A 27,204-nucleotide genomic window follows, 5' to 3' on the forward strand; every position below is an offset into this window, starting at 1 on the left:
AAATAGATAAGGCACAGTTTGCAGCAGGATCGAAATCATAATGCTTTGTAGCTGAAAACCTTAACTTTGTAACCTCCATTCTAGTATTTCCTGAGGTGGATGTTTCTTTTTCCCAGAATTGTTGATAAATAGTAAAAATACATTGTGCATTTTGTTCAGCAGCAATTTCAAATAATAAATGGAGTTCTAAACATCGGTTTAACTGTCACATTTTTTTTAAAATTTAAAATAGCACTATCTAAATACTTTGCATATTCTAACTGTATGTACTAGCACTAAACCTGCCATCTAACATTTACCCTGCCTTTCAGACGAATCTGTCCAATGTTTAAACTTTCAAAAAGGTAGCACAGCATTTTGCATAGCAAATGAAAAGATAAATAATTAGCTGTACATATAAACTGCCTTTCAGACTTTGTGAAAAATTTTGTAAAAATCAGACAGTTGCGGTCAACCCCCCCCCCCCCCAAAGGAGATTGTGGCCTGCAAATCCAGATGAGTTTGCTAGGCATCCTCCAGAATACCTTCGTCCAGATTGTCTTCCTTGTCAGAAGTCCTTAAAGAGTCTTCCGATCCACCGATAAACCCAATAGGAGTATGGACGTCAACGATGGTCTGCAGTTGATTCACTCTTGGAGTGACCACTTTGTGTCTCAAGGAGTTAGGGCGTGGTTTCAGGATGAGTTCTCCTTCCACCTCTGGGTCATCTTCCTCGATGCACGTGAGCACAGTTCCTGAACGAAAACAGCCAGGAAATTGTATGCAAATTGTCAATGTCAGGAATTACATTGATTCTTGTGAATTTGCTTTGTAGTGCTACATGCGTATCATTAAAAAAAAACACCCAAAAAACACCAGTCTTCTAAAAGTAGACAAAATGTTTTTAACTGTCCTTCTTATTTCATACACGGGAAGTTTAAAAAAAAGGAACCAAAAGCCAAAGAAATATATTTCATATTTAAGAGCAATTAAAATAATTTTCTCACTTAAAAGTACTTTAATAAATGGGCTTCCAAGTCACAAATAATTTGGGTGCTACTGCTACACGTTTTTTTTTTTTTATCATCAGGGTGCGGTCATCCAGTGACTGTTGGATGAAGCCCTCCTCGAGCAGTTTCCATTCTCATCTGTCACTTGTCAGTCTACTTTATTTTACCATTTTCATAAATATGGCGATTTCATCTCTCCTTTTTGTCGACTTATAAAGTTTTCTTTTTATGAAATATATTTGTTTTGGGGTTCAGCTTGTTTGACTCGCCCTGTACTTGACAAAGGAAGACAGAACAGTGACTTCAATTACAGCAAAGGCTGTTTTTTTTTTAACACTGTCTCAATTAAAATCGTGTGACATAGACCTGACCAGGACTAGCTCGAGCAACAAAAAAAACCAAATATGTAATGCAGGATTCATCATCCTATGATGAAAGGTTTTGACCCGAACCTAACATGGCTACTCTTTTGAAAGTGTATGAAAATGAATGAATAAATCCCCTCACTAAACACCCCCCCCCCAAAAAAAATCGTTACCAAGATGAAAAATCCCCCAGTATCAACATGTACATGTAGTTGCTTGACCCTTACCATCTCCCTTTTATTTTATTTTTCCCTTTTAAAGTTTAGACATAAGCCACAATCATAAAAAAAATTATGTTTATGAAAGAAACCCCACCCTTTGACAAATGTACTCAAAGTATTGAAATAAAATAAAACAGACACGAAATTCTATCTCTTTTTTGAAGTTGTGGTGGCTCTGAAAAGAGCCGGTTGGTTTTTGTTGAGCTGAGGATTCAGCGTTTATTTGGCAGCCTTGGCGGTCTTCTTGGGCAGCAGAACGGCCTGGATGTTGGGCAGTACACCACCCTGGGCGATGGTGACACCGCTGAGAAGCTTGTTCAACTCTTCGTCGTTGCGGATGGCCAACTGCAAGTGACGGGGGTTGATTCTTGTCTTCTTGTTGTCGCGGGCAGCGTTGCCGGCCAACTCGAGGATCTCAGCGGCCAAGTACTCCATGACGGCGGCCAGGTAGACCGGGGCACCGGCTCCCACACGGGCAGCATAGTTGCCCTTGCGCAGGAAACGGTGAACACGGCCCACTGGGAACTGCAGACCAGCTCTGGATGATCGACTCTTGCCCTTGGCGCGCGCCTTTCCTCCCTTTCCACGTCCAGACATATTGATAGTTTACGTGCGGTTAGTTTGTAACAACAGAACGAATGCCAACTACAAGCCGGTTTCACCTATTTATACAGTTTGGAGGGATCCACGCATCAACCAATCAATTTGTCCGTTGCGCAAGTGCGCCTTCCGTTCACCTGTTGCTGTGTGCGCCTGCCTTTGTTGGTGCCGTGCAGGGCCGTGTGCAAAACAGGTTGCTGATAGCCAATCAACGTCCACGGAAAGAGGAGGGAAAATTAAGCCTGATGGAGGAAGGGATCTCGATCGGGATCCCTAATTTACATACTGGAGGCTATAAAATACACCGAACTCCAAGTGGGGGTCATTCTGCTGATTTTGCGAACCAAACGAAATCATCATGCCTCCCAAGCCAAGTGGAAAAGGACAGAAGAAGGCCGGCAAAGCCAAGGGTGCGCCAAGCACCAACAAGAAGAGAAAGCGCAAGAGAAAGGAGAGCTATGGCATCTACATCTACAAGGTCATGAAGCAGGTGCACCCCGACACCGGCATCTCAAGCAAGGCCATGAGCATCATGAACAGCTTCGTCAATGACATCTTCGAGCGTATTGCCGCCGAGGCTTCCCGCCTGGCCCACTACAACAAGAAGTCCACCATCACCAGCCGTGAGGTGCAGACCGCCGTCCGTCTCCTCCTGCCCGGTGAGCTGGCCAAGCACGCTGTCAGCGAAGGCACCAAGGCCGTCACCAAGTACACCACCTCCAAATAGACGGTGTACTGAACGACAATCAAACCAACCGGCTCTTTTCAGAGCCACCACAACTTCAAAAAAGAGATTAGAATCATGTCTGTTCTTATTTACGTTAATTTAATTTCACTATATTTGTTGTCCCAAGTTTTAATTTGACAAATACCCCAAAGTAATACTCGCACCCCACAAGAAACTAGTACTAGTGAACTAGTACTCACTGTACTTAAAACTAAAAGACTCGGAACCCCAACCCACTTACCCCAGAAAAGAAATTGTAAAAATTATTTGTGCACAAATCCTGATCGTTTGTATTTTGCCTTTTAAAAATATTTTGATTTATTGATCCAGTTTCGTTCAAACTGTTGATCGACAATGCTAAATATTACTAGTGATGTATGAAATACAATCCAAACTTTTTCATATACTTAGGAAATGCATGATCATCCTCTCTTTATACACAAGACAAGATTGAATGTTCACAAACTACTTTACGTAAATCTATTCCTATAAACCTCACATAAAGCTACAAAATACTACTGTCTAGTTATAAGCTTGTGCATTTCTTTTCATACAAGTATGCACAAAACTAGTTTTGTAGTATTCTGTAGTACATGTGTTTGGTACTTGACCCCCAAGGAGCCCTAGCAGGTTACGGGTATTATACATGTATAGCACGATACCATTCTCAATCAACTTTAAACCAAAGAAAGTAACCCGTACTGTATTAAGTGCAAAATGATTCAGGAGAGAATACATGTATTAAAATGCTGTACCGCATTGTTGGTACGGTATGGGAGTGATTGAATGATAGTTTCATGTTCATCATATAAATTTAAAAACACAAGAGAAGTACATGTATTAGCATTTTAATACAGAACTCCCGAAGCATATACTGACAGTCAAATACCGGTACCGTACAAGTTAAATAGCGCCCTCATTTTGAAGTGGGACCACCAACCTCGTTTCGCGCGATCTTCGCTTATCGAATCACATCGAGACTTATATTTTATACTACATGTACTATAGGTTATTTCTTGAAATACCCCCAAAGTTTTAAAAATTTAATTTAAAATAAATACAGAAACTGGGGGAATAAAGTACATTTATAGCAGCCGATTGAATTTTATTTACACAATCATTTTAATTACATTTTCTTCCTCCATGATGATGACACGACCGTTTATAGTTACATTTCACTTCCTGAAATTAACTCGGGTGCGGGTGCATGTAAATAAATCGACATGTCGATGACCAAACATATTTTGTTCGTGAACATAAACATTGTGGGCATGATTGAAATCGAAAGTGCGTCAACTCAAGAAATGTGTTCCCGGGAAAATATATATATGTGACATGAATTTGGGCACATTGTTGGATTTATGGCATGTTGTTTTAACCCCCCAAAACCCCACATTTTCGTGCAAAGACCAGTCAAATTCATCCTCACTTTAAAGGGAAAATACAACATTTGCAAACATCAAAAAATAAAACTACCAAATCATTTTGAAATACCTTGCTGGACTGTTAGTGAATGACAGTATAAAGCAGCCTGTAAAATCATGGCACCTGGTATACTGTCATTTTCAAGAAAAGTGGTATTTTTGTATCAATTTCCAACGCTGATCGGCCGATCAGCGTTGGAAACAACTGGCTTTTTTTCAAATACTGGCCCCAATTGACCATCGCACTTGTTTGCAATCGATTACAAACCTATGAACGGGTACGAGCCAGCTAGACTGGTTCCCTGACCTTACAATTCCCCAATGTATGTAAACTGCTCTGTTTCTTCTTATGTGGAGTCAGGGAACCAGACTACAGGAAAATGATCGTTTTTCTTGGTTTTTATAGCATTTTCGAACCCAAAACCTCAAAAAAGTCAGTGTAACTATATTTGCTATATATTTCCAACCCCCCAATTCCATCCATTTCTGAAAATTACAGCAAAAGCAAATGATGTATATTCCCTTTAAGAATAGAGCAAGGCTTAATGTCATAATGAATGAGGAGCATCCAAAACCGCACACAATGAAAAGCAAGATTGACAGCAAATATCGCATCCCCTACACCAGCTTCATGAGATGGATGGGCGCGTTTTTGGAGGTACACATACTGGCGATCAATATTGCTTTGTCAATGTGGCCGCGTCTCTAAAAATGTTTCGTTAATGCGTAGGCCGCATAACGACAAAGAAATTAAAACTAGGGGTATTTTTTATTATTATGCTTTGACGTTTGAGGGATAATTCCCCAATAGCCATGATAGGTTCTTCGACTTCCTTGTGTTTTGTTAGAATTCGTTATGCAAAATCGTGCAACTGAATGTTCAATAACAAATTCTTTCATAAATATTCCTAGCTTGAACATTTCCAGCGTGGTTCTAGCCATAACGTATTTGAAAGTTTTAATTTTAATACTTTGGATAAAAATGGAGAGTAGCTTATGTATGTGTGGAACGAATAAAAAAACCCCAGAAATACACGTGTGCAGAATGATTTTTGAAGAAATCTTGTATAGGAACATCTATGGATAAAAATCTGTCCGCCAAAAATTGATTTTAAAAATATAGGCCTAATCAACGGACAGCCAACATCATTTTGTTCTTGCCACATTACGTTAATAGTAAATACATGTGTTTATTTACTCATTCTGCGATTGCTTCAAAAGCCCAAAAGCCGGCCCGGACATGCTGCAGCACCCCCCCCCCCCAAAAACCCACCCAATTTGTGCATAGAAACTCAAGGGCGGCGAGTTTTTTTCTCAAAAATATCACTTAATTAATATAGTACTAGCCTTCGGCTCTTCTCACTTTACAAGTACCAAAAATGTTCTATCTTTAAATAATTAATGGTTTAATAGGCCTAAGCTAACGTCATGAATCCTTGAACTTGGTTGAAAACGGAAAGAGATTTGAGAATGAGAGGGCTAGCGGAGTGTGGCGCATCGTGGGTCGGGGGAGGTCTACCCGAGAGTGAGACTTGGTCCCTGGGAGTGGGAGCGGAAATTAATTTTCAATTTGGAAAGATCGGCGACAAAATTTTAACATGAACCCTTTTTATCTAAACAGTAGGCCTAGTCCACACTGCATTGTAGCATAGATTGATAGACTTATTGGCTTACAGATTATTTGTAATAATTTTGTGATAGGCTACGGGTCAAGGAAGTGGAATCTATAACTTAACTAGCGTTCGATCGACTCGACAAATTAGGCAAAAAAATAACACAGACACGATTCTAATCTCTTTTTTGAAATTGTAGTGGCTCTGAAAAGAGCCGGTTGGTTTGATTGTCGTTCAGTATACACCGTTTATTTGGAGGTGGTGTACTTGGTGACGGCCTTGGTGCCTTCGCTGACGGCGTGCTTGGCCAGCTCACCGGGCAGGAGGAGACGGACGGCGGTCTGCACCTCACGGCTGGTGATGGTGGACTTCTTGTTGTAGTGGGCCAGGCGGGAAGCCTCGGCGGCAATACGCTCGAAGATGTCATTGACGAAGCTGTTCATGATGCTCATGGCCTTGCTTGAGATGCCGGTGTCGGGGTGCACCTGCTTCATGACCTTATAGATGTAGATGCCATAGCTCTCCTTTCTCTTGCGCTTTCTCTTCTTGTTGGTGCTTGGCGCACCCTTGGCTTTGCCGGCCTTCTTCTGTCCTTTTCCACTTGGCTTGGGAGGCATGATGATTTAGTTTGGTTCGCAAAATGCAGAATGACGCTACTCACAAATCCTGCTGTTTTTATACACACTGCTATGTAAATGAGGGATCCTGTAACAGATTCTGGTACGGATCCTACGCGCTCCCGCTGAAGAATGTCAAACGGGATTGGCTAGGCTTCACAATGTAGCGCTAGCTGATCGTGCACAGTTTGTATGGCCATCGTGTCGTGTGCAAAAGGTTGGGCGGGATTTCAACGTGCAGCGCCATTTCATTGGACGGTGCTTGGATCCTTCGCGAGACTATAAATAGGCTGACGGCCACTATTTTTTATTCATTCTAATTTGTGTTGAACGTATAAAAAATACCAAACTATCAACATGTCTGGACGTGGTAAAGGAGGAAAGGCACGCGCTAAGGCCAAGAGCCGATCTTCCAGGGCTGGTCTGCAGTTCCCCGTGGGCCGTGTTCACCGTTTCCTGCGCAAGGGCAACTATGCCGAGCGTGTGGGAGCCGGTGCCCCGGTCTACCTGGCCGCCGTCATGGAGTACTTGGCCGCTGAGATCCTCGAGTTGGCCGGCAACGCTGCCCGCGACAACAAGAAGACAAGAATCAACCCCCGTCACTTGCAGTTGGCCATCCGCAACGACGAAGAGTTGAACAAGCTTCTCAGCGGTGTCACCATCGCCCAGGGTGGTGTACTGCCCAACATCCAGGCCGTTCTGCTGCCCAAGAAGACCGCCAAGGCTGCCAAATAAACGCTGAATCCTCAGCTCAACAAAAACCAACCGGCTCGTTTCAGAGCCACCACAACTTCAAAAAAGAGATGGAATTTCGTGTCTGTCAATAAATTCTCATGTCTGTGTAGGCCTAGGCCTTTTTATTTTCAATAGTTAATAAACGTTTAATTTCGGTCGCTTGATATTCAGGTTAAAAGCCTAGGCCTATAGGCCTACATGATAAAAGGATGGGTGTCTTTAAATTTTAATAAACATAAATGTACTAAATATTGTTAGGCCCTTGGGTTGAAACTCGGCAGGGGGTGGGTTTAGGCATGCAGTTCTAAATCAGAAAATGAAATATTGAAAAGGGTTGGGGAGTTGTCTGAATTTATCACACTTGATTTTCAAATGTATTTTCATTTTTCAAAAACATGATGTAAACAAAAATCATGTTTATTCCTACTATTTCCTAGCAGCTAGTTACAACCTATATGTTGTATTCTGTGCAAAGATGAAAATGCACATGATCTCTATTTATTTGGATTGTGTCAAGTTCTGTAACTGCTACATGTACATGTACATTTTGTACACGACTAGATTGAAACAGGAATAGGGCTAGATATAGAGTCACTAGAGCTGGGAAGGGGGGGGGGAGCTATGAGGCACAAATGAACATTTCTACAAAGTACAAGAGGGGGGGGGGGGGGAAACAAAACATCTCTATATTGGGGGTTTGAAAGTAATCACGGAAAGGAAAACAACAATAAAAGGGTGGTGGCAAATGGGCCCCTTCAGCCCCCCCCCCCCTTTTCTGCAGTGTGCACTCAGTACAAGCTGGTATAAATACTCAGTCACTACAATACTAATTACTGGTGAATACAAAACAATAACATTAATCACAATAATCATTTTTCAATGATGAAAGTAAAAATGTCTGAAAGTAATCACGGAAAGGAAAACAACAATAAAAGGGTGGTGGCAAATGGGCCCCTTCAGCCCCCCCCCCCCTTTTCTGCAGTGTGCACTCAGTACAAGCTTGTATAAATACTCAGTCACTACAATACTAATTACTGGTGAACACAAAACAATAATAACGTAAATTTATTAACGTAAAGGTATCATCACGACAGTTAATATTTGCACTTGGAATTGTCAAAGTTGAACATCTTATAATCATCTCATAATTTAAGCCAAATAAATTTGATTGTTTTCAACAAATCACTTGACATTTGCATTTGCGTATTAAAAAACCAGCCTTGATTCAGTATATATGAAGTTGACATGTACTGGTCTGGTGCCATATGAAAATCCGACTTCTACAAAAATCTGACTCCTTTTCCCTATTATTGGTTATTCCCTCGCATGTGACAAGTCACTCTCCTATTCAGTGTTCTAGCCAGGGTGAAATTATAGCGTAGGGGTAATTTTGTTTCGGAATGCGAGCGCGGAGCGCGAAGCCCTTACGGCGTGGGGTCCGGGGCCCGCTTAAGGGCCCCGAAAAATTTTGGACTCTAGATGCTCTGTGGTGCAATCTGAGGCGATTCCCTGCCACTTTCCCCTGATTTTTTTTAGCAGAAGTGTTTAAAATTATAAGAAATGTTGTTTTATTTGTTTCAATGATTAATACTCTTGCTCCTGTAAAGTTTCTTCTGTTTTCAAATTTTAGATTACGTTTACAATGTATAACTAGTTGTTCCAAGATCGATGCTTTTTGATGTTTAACCATTTTTAGTAGTTCCTCAATGTTTTATAAAAAATTGGGATTTACTTTGTCAAATAAGTGTGAGAACAAATCGCATGACCATTTCATATTTCAAGAAGCCTTGTGTTGTGTAGCGCTGCCGTAGTAGCAGTAGTTCCGATTTTAAAACCATCCGATCGGCAGGGAGAGAAATTGTAAAACCATGGAGGTCTCACTCTCAGACATAAAAAGTCGTCGGCGATTGCAATTTCAATATGCTACAACACAATGTGAAGGAGAAATCTCATTTTTGTTATGTTAAAAAATATAATTGTAGATAATGACGATGAGAAATAATCACCGGGAATTGCTTCCTATCCCGGCCGCGGCCGGCACCGGCCGGCCCGGCGTGCGGGCGCGGCGCGGGCCAGCCCACACCGGCTAAGCCGGCGAACTACGCGACCAAACTTCCCTCAGCATTTGAGAAAGCTACGCATTCGTGGAGCGCTAAAAAACTTGTTTTGTTGCAATACTTGCTGATTGGTTTTGTCCTAACAACAAACAGATCCGTTTTTACTACCAAACTTATTGAACTGTTATTATCAGCAACGAGTAGTGTAGTCAGAAATCCAATTTTTCGACAGCGGCATTCTTTGAGAAGAATTCTTCACGTGCGGCCATCTTTTGGGACGGATCCATTGATATCGTAGGGGCGCTTAACCTTTCTTTGGACATCGTTTCTCGAATAAATCCTTTACGAAAATTATGTTCCGACGTTGAAGGACTTATTTTCAAACAGTTATATGTTTCGGACTTGATAAAAAGTATTATTTATTATTTTAAAACAGTTAAAATGCTTGTAAATATTGACCTTAGGAAAGCACACCCGATAGCGCAAAATGGTGTGGTCCACGTCCGTCCGTACGGAGCGCTGTATCTACGCAGCACAAAACAGCACGTGCTTATTGCTATCATAGCGAATGCGTGTGGCGCAGCATCACGGTAGGGGTATCGTACGGGGTACGTGCGGTGGGATCGTTGTTTATTTTTCGCTGTGTCGTACGGCCAGTGCGCAATGCTCAAAGTCGCTGCGCTTGTATACGAACAAACGGCAGATATTTTTTTTTTCGCAACCAAAATTTATAGCGTAGCGGTAGCGTAGCGGCGCGATTTAAGCGTAGCGCTTATTTCCGAAAGCGTAGCGGGTGCTAGCGCTATTTGATGCCTGGCTAGAACACTGCTCCTATTATATTATCCCATAAATAGCATATTATCATACTAACACATGCGCAATGCTACCAGTGAGTCCATATTTCATGCAGTTGGATATTCACGCTACACCAGACCAGACCATCCCGAACATGGTTATTGGCAAGTAGGGGGTTGGTGGGGCTGGGGGGGGGGGGGGGGGGGGGGGGGGGGGTACTAGGACTGGGTAGGGTTGGGTGGAGGGAGCTTAGCGGGCAGAGATTTGCAAATAGAGGGCAGTCACAGAAGGGAATTGGAGCAGTTGAACATGTACAAATGTACAATATTTCATATTCTACAGAACAATAAAATCAACTCTCACTCACCTGAGTCATTGCTTGAGCTCTGAGTACCAGCTGCACCCATCGCACCGAGCACGTTAGCCTTGCTTTGGAGTGAAGCTGCATAACTGAGGTCCGTTATACTCCCACTGATGCTGACGGCACGTGACTCCTTCCTTGCCACAAACAGCAAAGGTTGCTCATCATCCAGCCAACGTCCCCTTGCGCAAAACCACGACAGGAGCTCCCGTCGTATACTGCGATTCCAGACAGCATATACGCAGGGATGCATGATAAAGCCCGCATACCACAGTAACGTCACCAAGCTCAGCACCCAAACAGGAACAGCGTGTGACCCATTGAAAGCCTCGTAGAGCAACTCCGCAGTCACGGGCCCCCATATAACTAAAAAAGCACCCACTGTAATCGCAACTGTCCGTAATGCTTTAGTCGGTGAACTCATGCGTATATTGACCAGTAAGGAAGTCCGACGAGACCGTCGCCTGTTCCTGAGGTTTCCTGTCACGACGACATTACCGTTACTGACCCTTCTCCGTGTCACATGGGCTACTTGTATAATCTTCAAATAGCACCCAGATATGATGAGGAATGGGACGAGCACACATGAAACCGTGAAGAAGATTGCATATGATGGATGCTTACTCCAATTAATGAAGCAGCTGGATCTGAATATGCTATACTGATACTGCGACCAGCCAAAGACTGGAGGTAGACTACACACTACGGCAAGAATCCAGGCTAAAATGATCAGCTCAACTGTCCGCATACTTGTTATCTTTGTGGGATACATCATGGGCTGCGATATTGCAAAATACCTGTACAGAAACAAAGTTGATTTGTTTAAAAGTACACATAGTTTAAATATAATGAGGTTACTGTCACCTACTTGTAAACTGAGAGAGATAGGGGGAAGGGGACATTTTTCCTCAAATTGATACTCATGAATTTTGCCCTAAATTTTGGTCCCCCAATGAATAAATGTACTTGGAGAGAATGACGGTAATAATTGTGTATATCCCTTAACCGTAACTCCCTAGGGGGTGTGCAAAATCATATTGAAATTGGAGGATTCAGGACTGTTAGGGAAATACCCACCCACCCACCCCCCCCCCCCCCCCCCCCCACTTGCTGGCACTGGCCTATTTGATGTACGAGGAGCAAACAGAAACATGCATTTACATCACTTTATATTGAGTCCCTTTACAACATGATCAGTCCAAAATCTGAGCAACAGTGCAACCTGCAAAATACTTTCTATAATTTCCATAAAATTATCCATTTTTGGAAATCAGATCTTCAAAAATTGATTTCTGTCCCTATCTACCATTGGCCTCAACTACAACTGTTACGAAAAGGTAACAAAGAGAAATAATATGCCAATAAGAAATATCCCAAGACACAAACTCCAAAAAGGAGAACATTTTATAAAAACCTCCTCTACCATCTTACCTGTCAATAGTAATAATGGTCAAAGTGAACAGGCTGCCAGTGGTGATAGACACCGTGACAAACCCCGTCAGATTGCACCACATGACCCCAAAGATCCACTCCCTCCAGAGGCAGCTCATGATGTTGAAGGGCAGCACCACCGCCCCGACGACGAAGTTGGACAGAGCCAGGCTGAAGACGAAACGGTTGCTGGATGTGACCAGGTAGGCCTTTTTGTGAAAGGTGAAAGCGACGAGAAAGTTCAGGAAGCACACGATCAGAAAGATCAGTCCCAGAGACGTGGCATGGATGGCCGTTGTGGCGATGTCCGGGACATCTGAGTTGGCGTTGGGCCTGGATGCCACTGGCATCGGGCTGGATGAGTTGAGTGATTCTTCATCACTGGACGCCATATTGGGGGTCAGATACTACTTATATGTAAATGAGGTGGCTGTGCATGCTGTGCTCCCTTGCATCAGGGAAGAGAACCGTTTTGGGAAGGTTGCAACTTTGCCGGTTTCTTTTGTCACTGTCACTGCATTTTCTTCACAAGTTCCATTCTCAAAAATGAGACGCATGTGTTGGTGGCATCATCAGTTCTGAAAATTAGAAAGAAAAGAGAGAAAAAAATGTTATCATAACTTGTGTTCATTTTGTTTTGGTACAGGATGCTCAATATAGCACAGTTTCTTGATACATGTACATGTACATGTAACATCAAACATCCAATTATGAAAATCAATAAGTCACTCACGATCAAATGCAGCAGCAGATTAAACAAAGGCAGGACCCCGCCCAAGATTATCTCAATTTCATTATTCTTTAAGAATAATTCAGCGAACTTGAGTGGTGTTTTCTATTTTAGGTGCTACATGTATCTAAAAATGCCCTCAATTTATTTTGTTACTAGCCTTATCCACTTTGTTTTGCAGAGCAAAAATACAGATTTAGCCATGTTAAGTACATGCACATTGTGTAGATACATGTAAATGATGAATGTAAATGATGAATGTTACAAAAGGGCAATCCAAATGTCTGGGCAATCCAAATGTCTTGACATTATCTACTTATCCCAGTGGCTTTTTGTTTAAATCTTATTTCAAATGTACCTAAAAATCAAACAGTTGTACGATGCTTTTTTGTGGCTATGAAGTATGAAGAGCAAGTTGTAAGGGGGGGGGGGCTGACGATGTTGAAAGCCCCCCTTACTTTTTTTCAAATTGAATGGATTCCAGACAGAGCACAGACAGTCAAGAGAGGGCTCACTTTCATTGGAGGAGACCACGGAGGCCGAGGATGGGTTTATGTTTCATAATTTTTGTAAGCAAAACTTGGCTTGTTTATCGAAATACACGTGTACATGTACATTTATGTACATTAAAAACAATTTTTGACTATAAAATAGAGTAACACTAACAGCTTCAGATAAGCAGGAAGAAAATCAAGTGCAGTTTTATCACTGTCACAAAAACAGTTTGCAATTCCACAGAACATGCTGAATGTGTAAGAGATGTGGATCGGATAAGGGGAAAATGGACAGAGGACTGAGAGGAGTTGGATAGATTGTACTTTTTTTGTAGGGTCATACAGCTAGTACGATGCATTGCCGTAGGAAGCATTTATTTACAAGTTCTATGTACATTGTACGTGTAGAAAATACAGGCCTATTTTCGTAGTATTTGGGTTTTATTCATGGTTTGTACTACATTGTATAAATTGTAGGCTTGTGTAGGCTACCTAATTTTTTTTTTATAGATATTTGAGAAATGGCATGGCCATGGGGAAAAGCAAGGCCTGGCCCAAGTTATAACGTTTTATTTTCATGGGGTTTAAAGGACGAAATCGTGAAAAACAGACATTAAATTCAAATCTCTTTTTTGAATTTGTGTGGCTCTGAAAAGAGCCGATTGGTTTTATTTTGGGAGGTGAAGTCACTTCTTAAGCACGTTCACCACGGATGCGGCGGGCCAGCTGGATGTCCTTGGGCATGATGGTCACACGCTTGGCGTGGATGGCGCACAGGTTGGTGTCCTCGAAGAGGCCGACCAGGTAAGCTTCGCTGGCCTCTTGCAGGGCCATGACGGCAGAGCTCTGGAAACGCAGCTCGGTCTTGAAGTCCTGAGCGATCTCACGGACCAGACGCTGGAAGGGCAGCTTGCGGATCAGAAGCTCGGTGCTCTTCTGGTAGCGACGGATCTCACGGAGAGCCACGGTACCGGGCCTGTAACGATGAGGCTTCTTGACTCCGCCAGTGGCTGGGGCGCTCTTGCGGGCTGCCTTGGTGGCCAGCTGCTTGCGGGGAGCCTTTCCTCCGGTAGACTTACGGGCGGTTTGCTTGGTACGAGCCATTGTTGATGATCACTGCTTCAGTTTTTCTGCAACAGATAGAATGCTCAACCGAATTTCGCGCTCGCTATTTATAGGAGTTTCGGGATTCGCCCGCACCGGCGATCCGTGCTTCTTATTGGTCCATCCACGAACGGTCCTGATTGGACAGCGTAACGCGTTGCTATTGGTCCGTTCTGTGACGGCAGCGATTGGCTGCCTGGCTGGTGCTAGAATCTCCCGCCTTTCTCAACGTGTGCATATACGTGTACGTAAAATGTTATGTGTGTACATGTATAATGTACACAGAAAAAAAGTATGAAAAAAAGTATGATCTAAATTCAGTTGATTGAAAAAAAAAATAACCATCAAACCTAATGGTTGACAATGACACTGAATGAGTAATTGCTGGTGTTTATTGAAGACAAGTGTAACTTTTCCGAGCAAGTAGAAATCACCATGAGACCAATACCAAATGAAATCATGTAGCCTACAATTTGTCTATGTATTTTAATCATCTGGCCTAGCAAAGTATTAATTTTGTGACGGCCAAGAAAATCAATGCGATATCAGTGTTCATTCGAATTCCTAAATATTCCGACGTTCTTTCCAATTTCTTTTTGTCACATTTTAGTCGCATTTCTTATTCTCATTTTCATTCAAATTTCTCATTCCCATGTTGATTCCATTTCTTTTTCCCAAGGCCATATATTCCCTCAATTTCCATACTGTAATTGTAAGTTAACATTTTCCATTTTCTTATTCCAACCCTAGTTCCAATTTCTTTTTCCATTGCTCGTTCACATTCTTAATACATATTATACTAAAAAGTAAAATGACTATGTTCGTTCAAAAGTTCCCGTGTTCGTTCCATTCAAAAGTCTCGTTCGCATTTTCTTTCCTGATTCCCATGTTCCTTCCAACTTCCAAGGGATTTCTTTAGTAGGGCCTATCCTGTGTGCAATCATTATTCAATTTCATTCTTACCCTACGTTCACTAGTATGTGTTTTTAATAGCTCCATGGTAGTATCCATGTCATTCCCATTTTTTTAAATCTGTTTTCCCATAGGTTATATCTCCGTCCAAATTATTCCCAAGTTGGTTCCATAACACTCCTCAAGTCCTATTCTAATTAAATAACCCAAATCCACGATTTTCCACACAGCACAGGCCTTTCATTTCCTAATTTTAATTAGACCTAGGCCTATTCAGCATTGAAAAAAAGCTTGAATGTACATGTACCGGTATGGGTAGTGCCATTGAAATACATGTACATGTAGTAACTAGTAAAAGGACCCTTCCCCATGTTCCCCGACCACTTAGGCTATTGCCATAATTATAATAAATAATATTCACCTATGGAAATTAAGGGGGCTACGGACGGTCATCCAAATAATTTATATAGGCCTAGTATGATTATATGATTTAGACATTGTTAAAATTTAAATTAAATAAAGAAACACGGAGACATTCACAGCATGATTTCTTTCTCTTTTTTGAATATGTGGTGGCTCTGAAAAGAGCCGGTTGTTTTATATGAAAAGCTTCGCAGCTTAACCGCCGAATCCGTACAGGGTACGGCCCTGGCGTTTCAGAGCGTAGACCACATCCATGGCGGTGACGGTCTTTCTCTTGGCGTGCTCGCAGTAGGTGACGGCATCACGGATGACGTTCTCGAGGAAAACCTTGAGGACACCACGGGTCTCTTCGTAGATCAGACCGGAGATACGCTTGACACCACCACGGCGGGCCAGACGGCGGATAGCGGGCTTGGTAATACCCTGGATGTTGTCACGCAAAACCTTGCGATGACGCTTGGCGCCTCCCTTTCCGAGTCCCTTTCCTCCCTTGCCACGTCCAGACATGTTTGATAGATTTCTTGTTCGTTGTCGAAACTGAATCGAATGACCTTTACATTTTCGCTCAGAATTTATATTACAGCAATACGGACGTGAGAGAACCATTTGAACAGTGGGCGGGACTTCATGCATGTCGCGTACGTGTCACAATAGTGCCGTGTGCAACACACCGCTCGACGATTTACATACAGGCGCCGCGCCAAACCGACAACACATTGAAATCGGATTAGGCATTGTGCTCTGCCGACCTTCGAAAAAAGCGGCAATTCTTTGAATAAACACAACCCCTTCCCTAAAAAGTCGCGGTTTCGAAAACAAAATTTAAACAAACAAGCTACAAATTTCATTACTTTTTACAAAAAATAAATAAATAAACAGTTACAAGACCTATTTAAAGTTGATTCCACATATGTACTGTACACAGCATTTTACACAACAAAATCGAATCTCGCATCGCGCACAACGAAATTATACCCCCAGAATTTTAAGATGAGAAAAGGCACAGGCTATACATAATGAGCACATTGTATCAAATTTGTATTACATCAAGGGCTACTGGTATTACGCAAATTGATTACTTAGTACAAGTTCAATTGCTACTGGTATTACGCTAAAACAGATGTCTGTCCGCCTTTAACCTTTCCTGGAATATTAATTGATTCAACTTATATGCTGCTGTTTCCTTCACTTATAATATAGCAATTATACCTGTGTTTACAAGCCAAGATTTTCGAGTTTTCATAGGGAGAGGCTCCATGGGGAGACAAATCCACACCAGGGATCACTCAACTCTTTAAATTTAAGCGCAAGATTCTTTATTTTAACATTTCTCTTTGATTTGAGCATTGTACAATAAAATGACTAAACAGAGTTGCCCTGACTTTGCTGGCAGTCAATGTGACCCATAAAATGTCAATTTCCTCCAACACTAAAATCACAATACATACTTCAATCAGTTTTTTCCATACTCTGTACATGTATTTAGAAACATGGTTTGGCAGGCTTACATATACAGCACATTTTTTAATTAGAAAACTTAATTCATGATGGACTTTCTTGATGCATGCACCTTTGTGCTTCAATTTTTACATTTGACATCAAAGGCACTCAAAACACGTGCAGCGGAGAATGTAAATGCACCATTTGAGATCCTTCTTCCATGTATTAAATACGATTCTGGAAATTTGAAGATTTTTTTTGCCCTTGAAGAAGTCCTTGCTTAAGGAAGAAATATCACGCCACTCTATTTTTTTTACTTGAAAGAAACTTTGATAGAAGTAGGCCCACAGGTGGGGTAAAAATGTGTCTTTTGGGCATCTTTCTTAGGAAGAAACTTTACACCATTATAACCTGGTAAGTATTTTGAATAAGATCCTTCCCAAAGAGTCACCACAAACCAACAATCCACTTGCCAAGCGTGCATGCCAAGTCAGAGCTATGATCAAAGTGGACCATGCACAATCACTCAAACAAGGGATGTATAGTGTAGGTCTACTGTTGACAAGCTTGCCAGCCAGAGGACAAAAAAAAGCCAATTTTCAACACTAACCCTTCAACATTGAGCAAAGAGGAATAATACAACTATTTCAATTTGGACTTTTGGGGGTGGGGTCGAGGGTTTGTGTGTTTTTACTATACTTTTAGCTGAAAGATTTACATTTGAAATGCATAACACCTTCCCACATAACCCCAGAAGATATACATGTATCTTAAAGACAAGTCAGCCAACACAGTTATGGCAACTATCACTAACAACGAAGTCGCTCAGAATACATGCGCTAGAATCCCCTTTATATCCCCCTCACTGCACTCAAAACACAATCCCTCCAGACAATTCACAATCCGCTCCTATAAGGTATCTGCATAATCCGTGCATCTGAAAAGGTGCACGGCTGAATCATGAGCTCAATGGTTCAATCCTTTTGCATGTACTCTACTGACCGCACATTCAATACAATGTAGACTTGTAGTCGGATGTTAAGCAGTTCGGCGAATCTCTAAAATAGCCATGATGATGAGATGTACAGACTGTATAGCAACTGTAACCATGAAGCTGTGGCTAGTGAAACCACAGCAATGCATCCCAAGAGTCTAATGCAGCAGAAAACAGAAGATGATAACCATTTATGGTGTTGTTGACCAAAGCATAGAGCAAGGACATGGCACAATTGACAAAAAAGTCTTTGTACTTGACTTGACTTTATTTCCATCCAAGATAGGTACATATCTACAATAATTAGCCACTTTTTATACTACAAAACTATGACAAAGTAAACCAATTTTCGTGGTGTTAAGAAATATAAAGCAGGGATGGGGGGGGGGGGGGGGGACCCGCAAGAAGCAAGGCTTGTCGAGTGCGAGTCCCCTGTAAAACATTTGAGGAATTAAATTGTAAATGAATATATTACAACAAATACAAGGACAAGACAAACATTGTATTACTAAATGTACATGTACATGTGCATGTGTCATTAGAAGATGATCATCATTTATGGTGTTGTTGACCAAGCAACATGGCACAATAATTGACAAAAAAAATGTCTTTGTATTCCTTCCTGTACATCATATGCACATGTACATTGTACACAAGATAGAGACACCCTGGTGGTGATGTCCAGGGTTTGGAACCAAGTGAAGCAACTTTTCTTGATAGAAATTTTTATAAATTTCAATAAATATGCGATGAGCTATTTTTCTGCATCTTTATTTTGAAACAATAGAAATACACTACGCACACAACGGAAGAGTCAACATTTAAATCCACTTTAATTCTTCAAAAATCTGAGAGGAGTAGTGTTAATTGTATTTTCCCTCCCCTCCATAAAGTTTGCAAATCTTGCAAATAGGGTCAACAGTTAAGTAAACAAAACTGTGTCAAGGTACATACGTGTCATTTTAAAACATCTTTTTATCAGTGACTCCACAAAAACAAACAGGATTCCACATCACACCAACAAATACAGGGTGAGTCAAAAAGACAGTAACCGAGTTAGGAAAAAAATATTTTAAAATATGTGGCTCGCTCCAAAAAGTACCAGCATCATTTCACAAAAACACTTGATTTATTCCTCATCTATACAAATCACAAAACCCGACTGTGTTTTTGGTTCGAAATAGTCCTGGCAATGCCTGGGCAAAAACATTTTGAAAAACTTCTTTTTTTTCTTTCCAAGAAAAAAATCTCTAGAATAATGATTTGTGGACTGTTTCTTCAAAATCACTATTTTTTAATTTTTTATTTTATTATGTAACACGTTTATAATAAAATGAGAAAATATATGTTTCTTGTTGGAAAAAGTTCAAATGATATTAAAGACTACACAGATTTTTTTTTAAGCAATCAATGTGGTGATTGTGAGAAAAAAATCCAACCCATTCTGAGGTTTAAAAAATATTTTATATGTCACCCTATGTCATGTATGTGTATAGAATTTGTCGCAGCTTGGATGCATCAAATGAATAACATTTTCTAGCATGTTGTCTACTTTCTGTTGTTGTCTAATTTTTATAATTTCAGTATAGCAAAATACAATTCATTTCCTACGCGTGGTGAAACATGCCTTATGTTCCTGCATTTTGTTACTATATAATATTTGTATACGTGTACAAATTTCTTTAAATAAGGAATTAAAAAGGGAAATGCTCACCCCTCATGCCCCTACTAATCAGCGCGGCGGGACGTCCTAGGAGTATATTCCACAAAACAAAAGCTCCGTCCATAAATATCCTTGCGAATTCTTCGAGTCTCGAAATCTATATTACTGAATCCGATCAGTCACGGTAAATTTCGATCATCCACTGAATAAGAAAGACAAATGTTATGTTTAAACCAAACAAAACATTCTCAACATGGCGACATCTTGAAGTTGAACCCAAACGTCTGCGTTCCAATGATATTTTTTTTACTCCCTTTAACTCCACGTGGGTGGTCCAAAAATAGCAACTTTCACCACCCTCGCCCAAAAATAATCAGATATTTAACATGTTTTACCAGCATTTTCACACGAATCTCCCACTTTTCATTTCTGTGTAATTTTATTGAACATTTTTGCATAATTAAATGGGATATTTATTTAAAATGTTTATGAATTTATTGAAATACGTGGCAAAGAAATCTGAACTTCCAATCTTGTTTTGAAAGACCACCCAATAAGTTTTCACTGGTACTCGGCAACCCATTTTTGCCGGTGAGCAACTCATGCGTGTTGACACCAGTGAAAATCACTTTCGCTGATTTTTGTCACAAGAGGGCGCTATTTAGTTTTAACGGTAGTCGAGTGGAATGAAAGGGGCGTGGCGAAGGTCAAAATGGGATGGAACAAAATAATATAATGCAGAACCAGAGAACACATACTTCAGTCAATAAAGTCGATAATTTTTACCTTTATATCAGGTCATATGTACAGTAATGGATTCCTTAGATTTAATTAGTTTGATTTGCAATTTTCCACCGGAGGGCCTTTATCGTGCATGTGAAATATAAATATCTCCTTTTGCTTGAAAGGAACTTTTGTAAAATTAACATTTGCATGTTTCGTGAATGCAACAAAAGGCAATAGTGTCAACGCATCGGTTTCTTAGTAAAAAAAAAACCCAATAAAGTATTTAAAGCTTACTACAGATGAAGTGAAACTGAAGAAAATACACTTACAAGAAGTTTGCTCTGCAATAATCATGGCTCAGGTTTAATCTTAGTTCTTTGGATCATTGGGAAAATATTGTAATATTGCAAATAAAATGCAGCACAGGGTAAAAGGATTTTTGAGAGACACAATATCTTAATACTTGACATTTTATTGTCACAAAGGTAGCCTTACAAAATTGGAGCAAATTATAAGGTATTTAGTAGAAGTCTTGAAGAGTCATTGTGTATTCACAAATAAGTCAGTAGTTAACAGTAAATGGTGTCTGACTCTGAATTGGTCAACTCTTCTCCTTTGGCTTCAGTCTGGACAGCAAGACAAGTGTGAGCACAAACACATAAAAAAACCGGTCACTGATTTGCAAACAGTCACTGATTCCAAATTGGTCAACTCTGCTCCTTCAGCTTCAGTCTGGAGAGTAAGTCAAGTGTGAGCACAAACTCGTAAAAAGCAGTCACTAATTTGTAAATGGTCACTGATTCCAAATTGGTCAACTCTGCTCCTTCGGCTTCAGTCTGGAGAACAGTACACCTGGATCCCTCCCAAGTGGTCTGCTCTTGCACGTCCCCGCAAAACATTCCAAATTGGCCACTGTCCTGTCACTGGCATCCACTCCGAGTCTACTTAACAATCTATCGGCCGTGTCAGGAACGACAGGCTGGAGAAGTATCCCACAAATCTTCAGTGTTTCCATGGCAACATGGAGGACCGTCTCCAACCAGGGCTGGTCATCCTTGCTTTTGATGAGGTTCCATGGTTCGTGTCGTTGGACAAATGCGTTGGCCTGTCGAAGGCACGACATGATCTCATCTAGCGCCTTGTACGCTTCAAAGTTGTTGTAGTGGACATCAACAGATTCTAAAAGTAACAATCAAACGATAGAGAAATATATTCCCAGCATGATAAAAGTTGACTGAAGTGAGCAACCTCAAACCAACACAATCTCTGAACTTTAGTTTTAATTAGGCTATAAAATAGTAATGGACCACTCATAAACTTGAGTTTTAAAATCAGACCAAGCAACATGTGGGGTACATTTATATCGACAACCAGGCAGATTATCCTGTCTTGTTGTCCTGAAAATTCATTGTCCTGATTCACAGACGACTCTTTTGCCGACTGGTTTCAAAAATCTCTTAGCATTGTCAAAATATTGGTTTAAAAATCCCAAACGGGACAGGCTTTGGACCAATCAAAATGGTTAAATTACCTTTACATATACTATATTAAAATGGAGAACAGATTTTTGCATCATACCTGGTAACCTACACAAGGCTGATACAAGAGCATAATCCTCTGAAGAGGCCCTCCCAGACGTAGTGGTATATGTCTGCGGCCACGGGAAAAGTTCAGCATGGAATTGTGGGAAGACCTGGGCTGGGTTGAGTGCTTTGCCCGTCACCCTGGACAACAGGTTGCCCAAGTTGTCGGCCAGCTCAACGTTCAGGAGCTTGAGGACTTTCTCATCAGTGTAATCTGAAGAAAAAAAATTAATAAATATATTTTCACAAGTTTGGGTTCGGTGACAAGATGGCACTCAAAATCAGAGTTGAGCATCGAGTTACCTGTTCATGGTCAACAAATTTACAAAAGACTTTCTTAGATGGCCAGAGTGGTTAACACTTAAAGGCTTCTTTAGATGGAAAGAGTTGCATTTGCTATATTTGAACACAGTCTAAGGCTGCCTCAGTCTATGGCTAGCAGCAACACACGTCTTATGGAAGCTGCATATCCACTTTCCATGGACACATATGTTACTGCTAGCCACAGCCAAATCATCTGAATGCAGTCCTAGCTTTGGTACCTCCATCAGAATGAAGGACGCCCTCTCTCAGCAGGAAGTAGCGTAAGCCATCTGGAGTGTAGGTCCTCAGCCTGTCAAAGGGGTCCACTACGTTACCCCTGCTCTTAGACATCTGAGAAATGAGAAGAAGAAAAAAGAAAAATATTTCACTAGGCCAAACCAAATAGTATTCAGAGCAACACAGGGCAATCCAAATAGATTTTGTTTCAGTCAGGCGAACATTTCCTTTTTTAAATTTCTATTGCCTAGACTTGACTCTCGAGTCATTCTTAATGACTGTAACAGTGGATTTTTATTAAAATTTCCGAATAATTTGGTTGGCGCAACTCCTGAACGCCAGTCTGAACATTCTGAAAAAGATGAAACAGAAACAGATGGTTATAATTGTGGACATAATGTTTGAATGGAGCAGATTTTTTGTATACTGAATACCTTGAAATTGTCCATGGTCCAATGAGAATGGCAAACTATGGACCGCGGCGGCGGCAACCCAGCAGCCAATAGAAATGCCGGCCAGTAGATTGCATGGAACCTGATAAAGAAGTTATTGTTGAGAGTAGAGATGAAATATTAGACAAAACTCGCTGGTCAGAAATGTGTCTGCTCATACAGCGATCAACAAACTGTTCTTGGGTGTCCTTTGGACAGATAAGTGCGCGGTATAAATGTTTAATGATTATTATTATTATTATTCTTATTATTCTTATTTAAGGATACTGATGAGTGCATGCTAGAGCTCCTTACAAAGTTAGAAATACTTGCATTATGGAAATCAGATTTTAGATTTGACTCACTTGAGGATGTCTTTTCCAACGATGTGAGTAGCCGGCCATAGGTTGGTCTGTCCAGGGAAGCCACAGACTGTTAAATAGTTGACTAAAGCATCCAGCCAGACGTAGATCTGAAGATTGCATTTGATTGAAAACATGAAAATATTAAAACCATTTTAAAGCAATATGGACTGCATGCATGAATAATACGAGATGCTTCAAGTCACAAGGAAATCACAAGTCCAGTCACAATTAACAATGGATGAACAATAACAAAGGAATGCATTTGTCCACAGTTCACTTGAAAGCTTGTGAGTTGACTTAAGCCTGGACTGGACGACCTGTGAGTGACAAGACTTATGATGGAGTCTTCCACACTGTGGGCACATTTGAATGCTTATTACCGTTTGTGACGAATCGCCGGGAACAGGGATGCCCCACTGTAGCCTGTCCCGTTGCCTGGATACAGACAGGTCTTGTAGACCGTCTTCCAGCCACTGACGCACCATGGTGTGAAACTTGGCTGGATACACCGCTGGACAAAGCAGAAAAGCACCATGAAATAATTCAAGAAAATTAGTGGGTGCAATGAAGAAACATCATGGAGCTGGAAACTGCAAACCAGATATTTATTGCTCAGCAGATTTATGTGCCAAGCAAAAATCAGCCGACAACCAGTCAGAAGCAATATGCATCACATGACTGTTTGGCTGGTAACCTGCTTTTTGCTCATCAAATATTTTCTGTGCTTAGTAAATTTCTGTATCCAGAAGCTCAATAAAATGGTTTCCCAGCTCTAACTGGGTGCACAGACAAAATGTCCTGAAAATTCTAACTAATTTAGTCTAAAATAGTTTCAAAATAATTAATTGTAGCTTAACCAAACTCTTGTACACTACTTACCTCTAGGGTTATTATCTAGCCACTCTAGGAGTCTAGGAGGAAACTCACTCAGTCTGAACATGTAGTTGGTCTCTGTCGTCCATTCCACAGGATTCCCTGTCTCTGTACAGACCTGACAAAAATATAGTTATCTTGGGATGACATTGATGAATTGATAACTGACTTAAATGCAAGGTTCTAAAGTAAGCATCGCAAATGAAGCGTTGTAGATCGGTCCATCAGAAGGACAATCACAAGTTGATCACAAGTCAATCACAAGCCAGATCACAACTAAGAGGGGATGAACAATAACAAAGGAATGCTTCTGGTGCGGTTCCCTTGAATAACTTGTCACTCAGAGGACTTGTGATCAGTGTTACAGTCAAGGTACATGTGATGTGTCACACATACAACACAGTCATGTCACAAAGTACATCAAAAGTCAACTGTCAAGTCCAGTGACAAGTAACAGGGAGTAAACAATAACAAAGGAATGCCTTTGCTTTGCCACTGTTTATTTGAATAGCTTGCGACTTAGCTTGAGATGGACTTGTGATGACAACAACTCTGACTCGGTAGAAACCTGTCAGAGCAACCCGGTAGTTTGCACTGTATCGACAATGAGAAATACCAACCTTCACTCCATTTTGAGCGTTGCTGTCGCGTACCTGCTGAGTGCTCAGAAAAGTCTCATCTGATGTTGAGTACCAACCTTCATATTTGCCCTTGTAGATGTGGCCTCGTTCCTGCAGTATAGTCTTGAGAAAAAATTAATTAAAATTTTTTTTTAATTTAAATTATTTTGCAGATGCCCTAATGTTAGCTCCCAGTTCTGAAGACTGAAGAAAGCAAATGTTTTATACTAAGTGGCACTGGTAAGAATCAGATCCAGGTCATAGAAAGGTGGATGACGGGAAAACAAAATGTTTATTACTGAATGGAAAACTTGAATTTATTTGATGACACAAAATCATCCCGTCTACAACTTACCCAGAAGTGATTGACTGCTTCTTGGTGTCTCACTTCAGTGGTGCGTATGAAGTCCGTGCACTTGACATTACTTTCTGTGAAGAGTCTCTGAAATGAAAAAGTACCCCAAGAAGAAAAACCATAAGACAACAAAATGAAAAAAAAACTTTGCCAATGTCAGAACAAGACTGAAATTCATCAATGACCGATACCCAATAACCATCTGTGTTTCAGGTACACATTTTCTCCAGGTTGGGGAGAAGCAATTATTGACAATTGTGACAAAGTGTCTTGCCCAAGGACACACGCACCACAAGCCCAAACGTTGGAATCAAAACCCACACTCAGCAGGACTATCCACCGATATTGGATGCTCAAGATGGACAAGGCGGCCACAGCACTCCACAAAAGTTTAAATTCTCTTTTTGATCAGAGGTGGGATTTAAAGCTGCCTCAGTTTACTAACTCGAAATTCCCGCGAGACCCGGTCGCAGTATTCCTGTGGCTTCATCTTGGCTGACGACGCTGCTTGCTGCACCTTCAATCCATGCTCATCGGTACCCGTCGCGAAGATGGTCTCCTTGGCACCCGTATTCTGCTGCCACCGGTGAGCGCAGTCAGCGATCAGAGCCGAGTACAAATGACCAATGTGCGGGACTGGATATACAAATAGAAAGACCAGGGACCAATTTCATGGCACTGCTAAGCACAAAAAGTTGTTCAAAAATAAGCTTAAAACTTTTTGCTAAGCTGAAACAGCCAGTTATCGCCTATTCATAATCTCATTGTACAATAAAATTTTGTCACACAGCCAAATCTCATTTCTAATTCTATGATTTTAAAGTTTGACAAGGATGTACACAGATAGCTTTTGGGCCAAAAAAAGGCAAGCAAAGCCAACTTTCTCTCACCTGCATTAACATAGAAAATTGGCGTTGTCAGGAACGCATTACCGGAAGAACCAGCTGATCCAATTGCTCTTACTTGCACCCTGGATATGCCAAGATTGGCAACATGTGCCTTGTAAAACTGTCCTAGGAAACAGCGCACACCCATTCTTCTTCCAAACACGCTCCTAACAACTTGATATCAGCATCCTGTTCTTGCCAGGGCTGTCCGAAAGCATCATTCTTTCCTGCTAATAATTGAAAAAAGATACATTCTTTAAAGTGTGTTTGTATCCAGTAATCTTGGTAATTCGGGGAATTAGTTCATTGTGTTTGATGAAGTAAGCCTTTACACAACTACTTCTGAAATCAGAAGGCTTAATTCTCTCCGTTGAGAAGCCTTCTGATTTCAGAAGTATTACACGACTTATTATACTAACTTAAACATTACTATACAAGCATTAAAATCTGTCATGGTCTGAAATTGTTGTCATGTGATTTGGCGTAGTGGCATAGCCAGCAAGGGAGGGGGGGGGCGCTGGCTACGCCTATGGTATATGCATGCTCTATGCAATTCCTATTAGTATTAATACCTCCAAGGCTCCATCATCCATGCACTAATTACCCCCCCCCCCCCAATAATTTGTAAGCAGTGCCCTTTTTTTAAAAAGAAATTGTTCTGAACAAGTGCCTTTTTTTACAAAGTGGTGCCCTTTTTGTGCCATCGGCCGTTCCGGGTGCCTTTTTGTTAATTTCACGTATTTATTGGCCCCGAAAAAGAAGCATAATGTCCGTTAGTACAGTGATACATAATCGTTGGTTTGGAATAGCGCCCCCATCGACAGATGGTAACAGCCCCCCCCCCCCCCCCCCCTCCGCATGAGTGCCCTTAATAATTAGGTATAATTATCACCCATTTCAAGAAATGTTGACCCCCCCCCCCCCTCCCAATAAAAATGACCGTGCTAAGTCGCCCCTGCATACATAAAAGGAACAGAACTAGAACTATTCGCTTTCGGTAATCATCACGTGTAAAGCTGGTGACGTCAGCGTCGTCTGCAAAAAAGTCTTCGTCCTTGGCCTTTTTACATGTTTTATCTTCTCATTTTTTTTATTGACAAATAAGCCTCGTTGTAAAATTTACAGTTTT

At 41.1% G+C, this 27,204-nt stretch overlaps 7 protein-coding genes across 7 annotated transcripts; 2 read left to right on the forward strand and 5 right to left on the reverse strand.

The window, feature by feature from the left end:
* Positions 1–222: 222 nt before the first annotated feature.
* LOC119723402 (G-protein coupled receptor 161-like) lies at positions 223–20,666 on the reverse strand. Its single transcript, XM_038194020.1, has 4 exons — positions 19,747–20,666; positions 11,936–12,513; positions 10,511–11,301; positions 223–734 (listed from the first exon to the last, which is right to left on the reverse strand). The coding sequence occupies exons 2-4, from the start codon at positions 12,325–12,327 to the stop codon at positions 505–507; spliced, it is 1,413 nt and encodes a 470-aa protein (XP_038049948.1). The 5' UTR covers positions 12,328–12,513; positions 19,747–20,666; the 3' UTR covers positions 223–504.
* Positions 1,750–2,206, reverse strand: LOC119723404 (histone H2A-like). The gene has a single exon (XM_038194022.1). The coding sequence runs from the start codon at positions 2,170–2,172 to the stop codon at positions 1,795–1,797; it is 378 nt and encodes a 125-aa protein (XP_038049950.1). The 5' UTR covers positions 2,173–2,206; the 3' UTR covers positions 1,750–1,794.
* Positions 2,479–2,955, forward strand: LOC119723405 (histone H2B). The gene has a single exon (XM_038194023.1). It carries the CDS (start codon positions 2,534–2,536, stop codon positions 2,900–2,902), a length of 369 nt encoding a protein of 122 aa, XP_038049951.1. The 5' UTR covers positions 2,479–2,533; the 3' UTR covers positions 2,903–2,955.
* On the reverse strand, positions 5,619–6,603 carry LOC119723406 (histone H2B). Its single transcript, XM_038194024.1, has one exon. It carries the CDS (start codon positions 6,554–6,556, stop codon positions 6,188–6,190), a length of 369 nt encoding a protein of 122 aa, XP_038049952.1. The 5' UTR covers positions 6,557–6,603; the 3' UTR covers positions 5,619–6,187.
* Positions 6,857–8,013, forward strand: LOC119723403 (histone H2A). The gene has a single exon (XM_038194021.1). It carries the CDS (start codon positions 6,914–6,916, stop codon positions 7,289–7,291), a length of 378 nt encoding a protein of 125 aa, XP_038049949.1. The 5' UTR covers positions 6,857–6,913; the 3' UTR covers positions 7,292–8,013.
* LOC119723969 (histone H3, embryonic-like) lies at positions 13,807–16,140 on the reverse strand. Its single transcript, XM_038194891.1, has 2 exons — positions 15,799–16,140; positions 13,807–14,271 (listed from the first exon to the last, which is right to left on the reverse strand). Exons 1-2 carry the CDS (start codon positions 16,103–16,105, stop codon positions 13,853–13,855), a joined length of 726 nt encoding a protein of 241 aa, XP_038050819.1. The 5' UTR covers positions 16,106–16,140; the 3' UTR covers positions 13,807–13,852.
* A 209-nt stretch (positions 20,667–20,875) lies between the features above and the next one.
* On the reverse strand, positions 20,876–27,157 carry LOC119723401 (methionine--tRNA ligase, mitochondrial-like). Its single transcript, XM_038194019.1, has 12 exons — positions 27,084–27,157; positions 26,079–26,305; positions 25,634–25,824; positions 25,189–25,275; positions 24,834–24,956; positions 24,220–24,331; positions 23,721–23,851; positions 23,341–23,447; positions 22,979–23,078; positions 22,547–22,658; positions 22,000–22,218; positions 20,876–21,600 (listed from the first exon to the last, which is right to left on the reverse strand). Exons 2-12 carry the CDS (start codon positions 26,221–26,223, stop codon positions 21,233–21,235), a joined length of 1,695 nt encoding a protein of 564 aa, XP_038049947.1. The 5' UTR covers positions 26,224–26,305; positions 27,084–27,157; the 3' UTR covers positions 20,876–21,232.
* Positions 27,158–27,204: the final 47 nt, after the last annotated feature.

The sequence above is a fragment of the Patiria miniata genome, unplaced genomic scaffold (assembly GCF_015706575.1).
Source record: "Patiria miniata isolate m_02_andy unplaced genomic scaffold, ASM1570657v1 HiC_scaffold_17, whole genome shotgun sequence".
NCBI lineage: Eukaryota > Metazoa > Echinodermata > Asteroidea > Valvatida > Asterinidae > Patiria > Patiria miniata.

Excerpts from the sequence above, each read along its gene's own strand:
- LOC119723402 (XM_038194020.1), bottom strand. The coding sequence starts at position 12,327 with ATGGCGTCCAGTGATGAAGAATCACTCAACTCATCCAGCCCGATGCCA. Across the intron at positions 11,302-11,935 it reads ACCATTATTACTATTGACAG|GTATTTTGCAATATCGCAGC; the intron begins GTAAGATGGTAG and ends GTTTCTGTACAG. Across the intron at positions 735-10,510 it reads GAGCTCAAGCAATGACTCAG|GAACTGTGCTCACGTGCATC; the intron begins GTGAGTGAGAGT and ends GTTTTCGTTCAG.
- LOC119723969 (XM_038194891.1), bottom strand. The coding sequence starts at position 16,105 with ATGTCTGGACGTGGCAAGGGAGGAAAGGGACTCGGAAAGGGAGGCGCC. Across the intron at positions 14,272-15,798 it reads TACCCTGTACGGATTCGGCG|CATCAACAATGGCTCGTACC; the intron begins GTTAAGCTGCGA and ends TGAAGCAGTGAT.
- LOC119723404 (XM_038194022.1), bottom strand. The coding sequence starts at position 2,172 with ATGTCTGGACGTGGAAAGGGAGGAAAGGCGCGCGCCAAGGGCAAGAGT.
- LOC119723401 (XM_038194019.1), bottom strand. The coding sequence starts at position 26,223 with ATGGGTGTGCGCTGTTTCCTAGGACAGTTTTACAAGGCACATGTTGCC. Across the intron at positions 24,957-25,188 it reads AAGCAGTCAATCACTTCTGG|ACTATACTGCAGGAACGAGG; the intron begins GTAAGTTGTAGA and ends TTTTTTCTCAAG. Across the intron at positions 23,079-23,340 it reads GTTGGAAAAGACATCCTCAA|GTTCCATGCAATCTACTGGC; the intron begins GTGAGTCAAATC and ends CTTCTTTATCAG.
- LOC119723403 (XM_038194021.1), top strand. The coding sequence starts at position 6,914 with ATGTCTGGACGTGGTAAAGGAGGAAAGGCACGCGCTAAGGCCAAGAGC.
- LOC119723405 (XM_038194023.1), top strand. The coding sequence starts at position 2,534 with ATGCCTCCCAAGCCAAGTGGAAAAGGACAGAAGAAGGCCGGCAAAGCC.
- LOC119723406 (XM_038194024.1), bottom strand. The coding sequence starts at position 6,556 with ATGCCTCCCAAGCCAAGTGGAAAAGGACAGAAGAAGGCCGGCAAAGCC.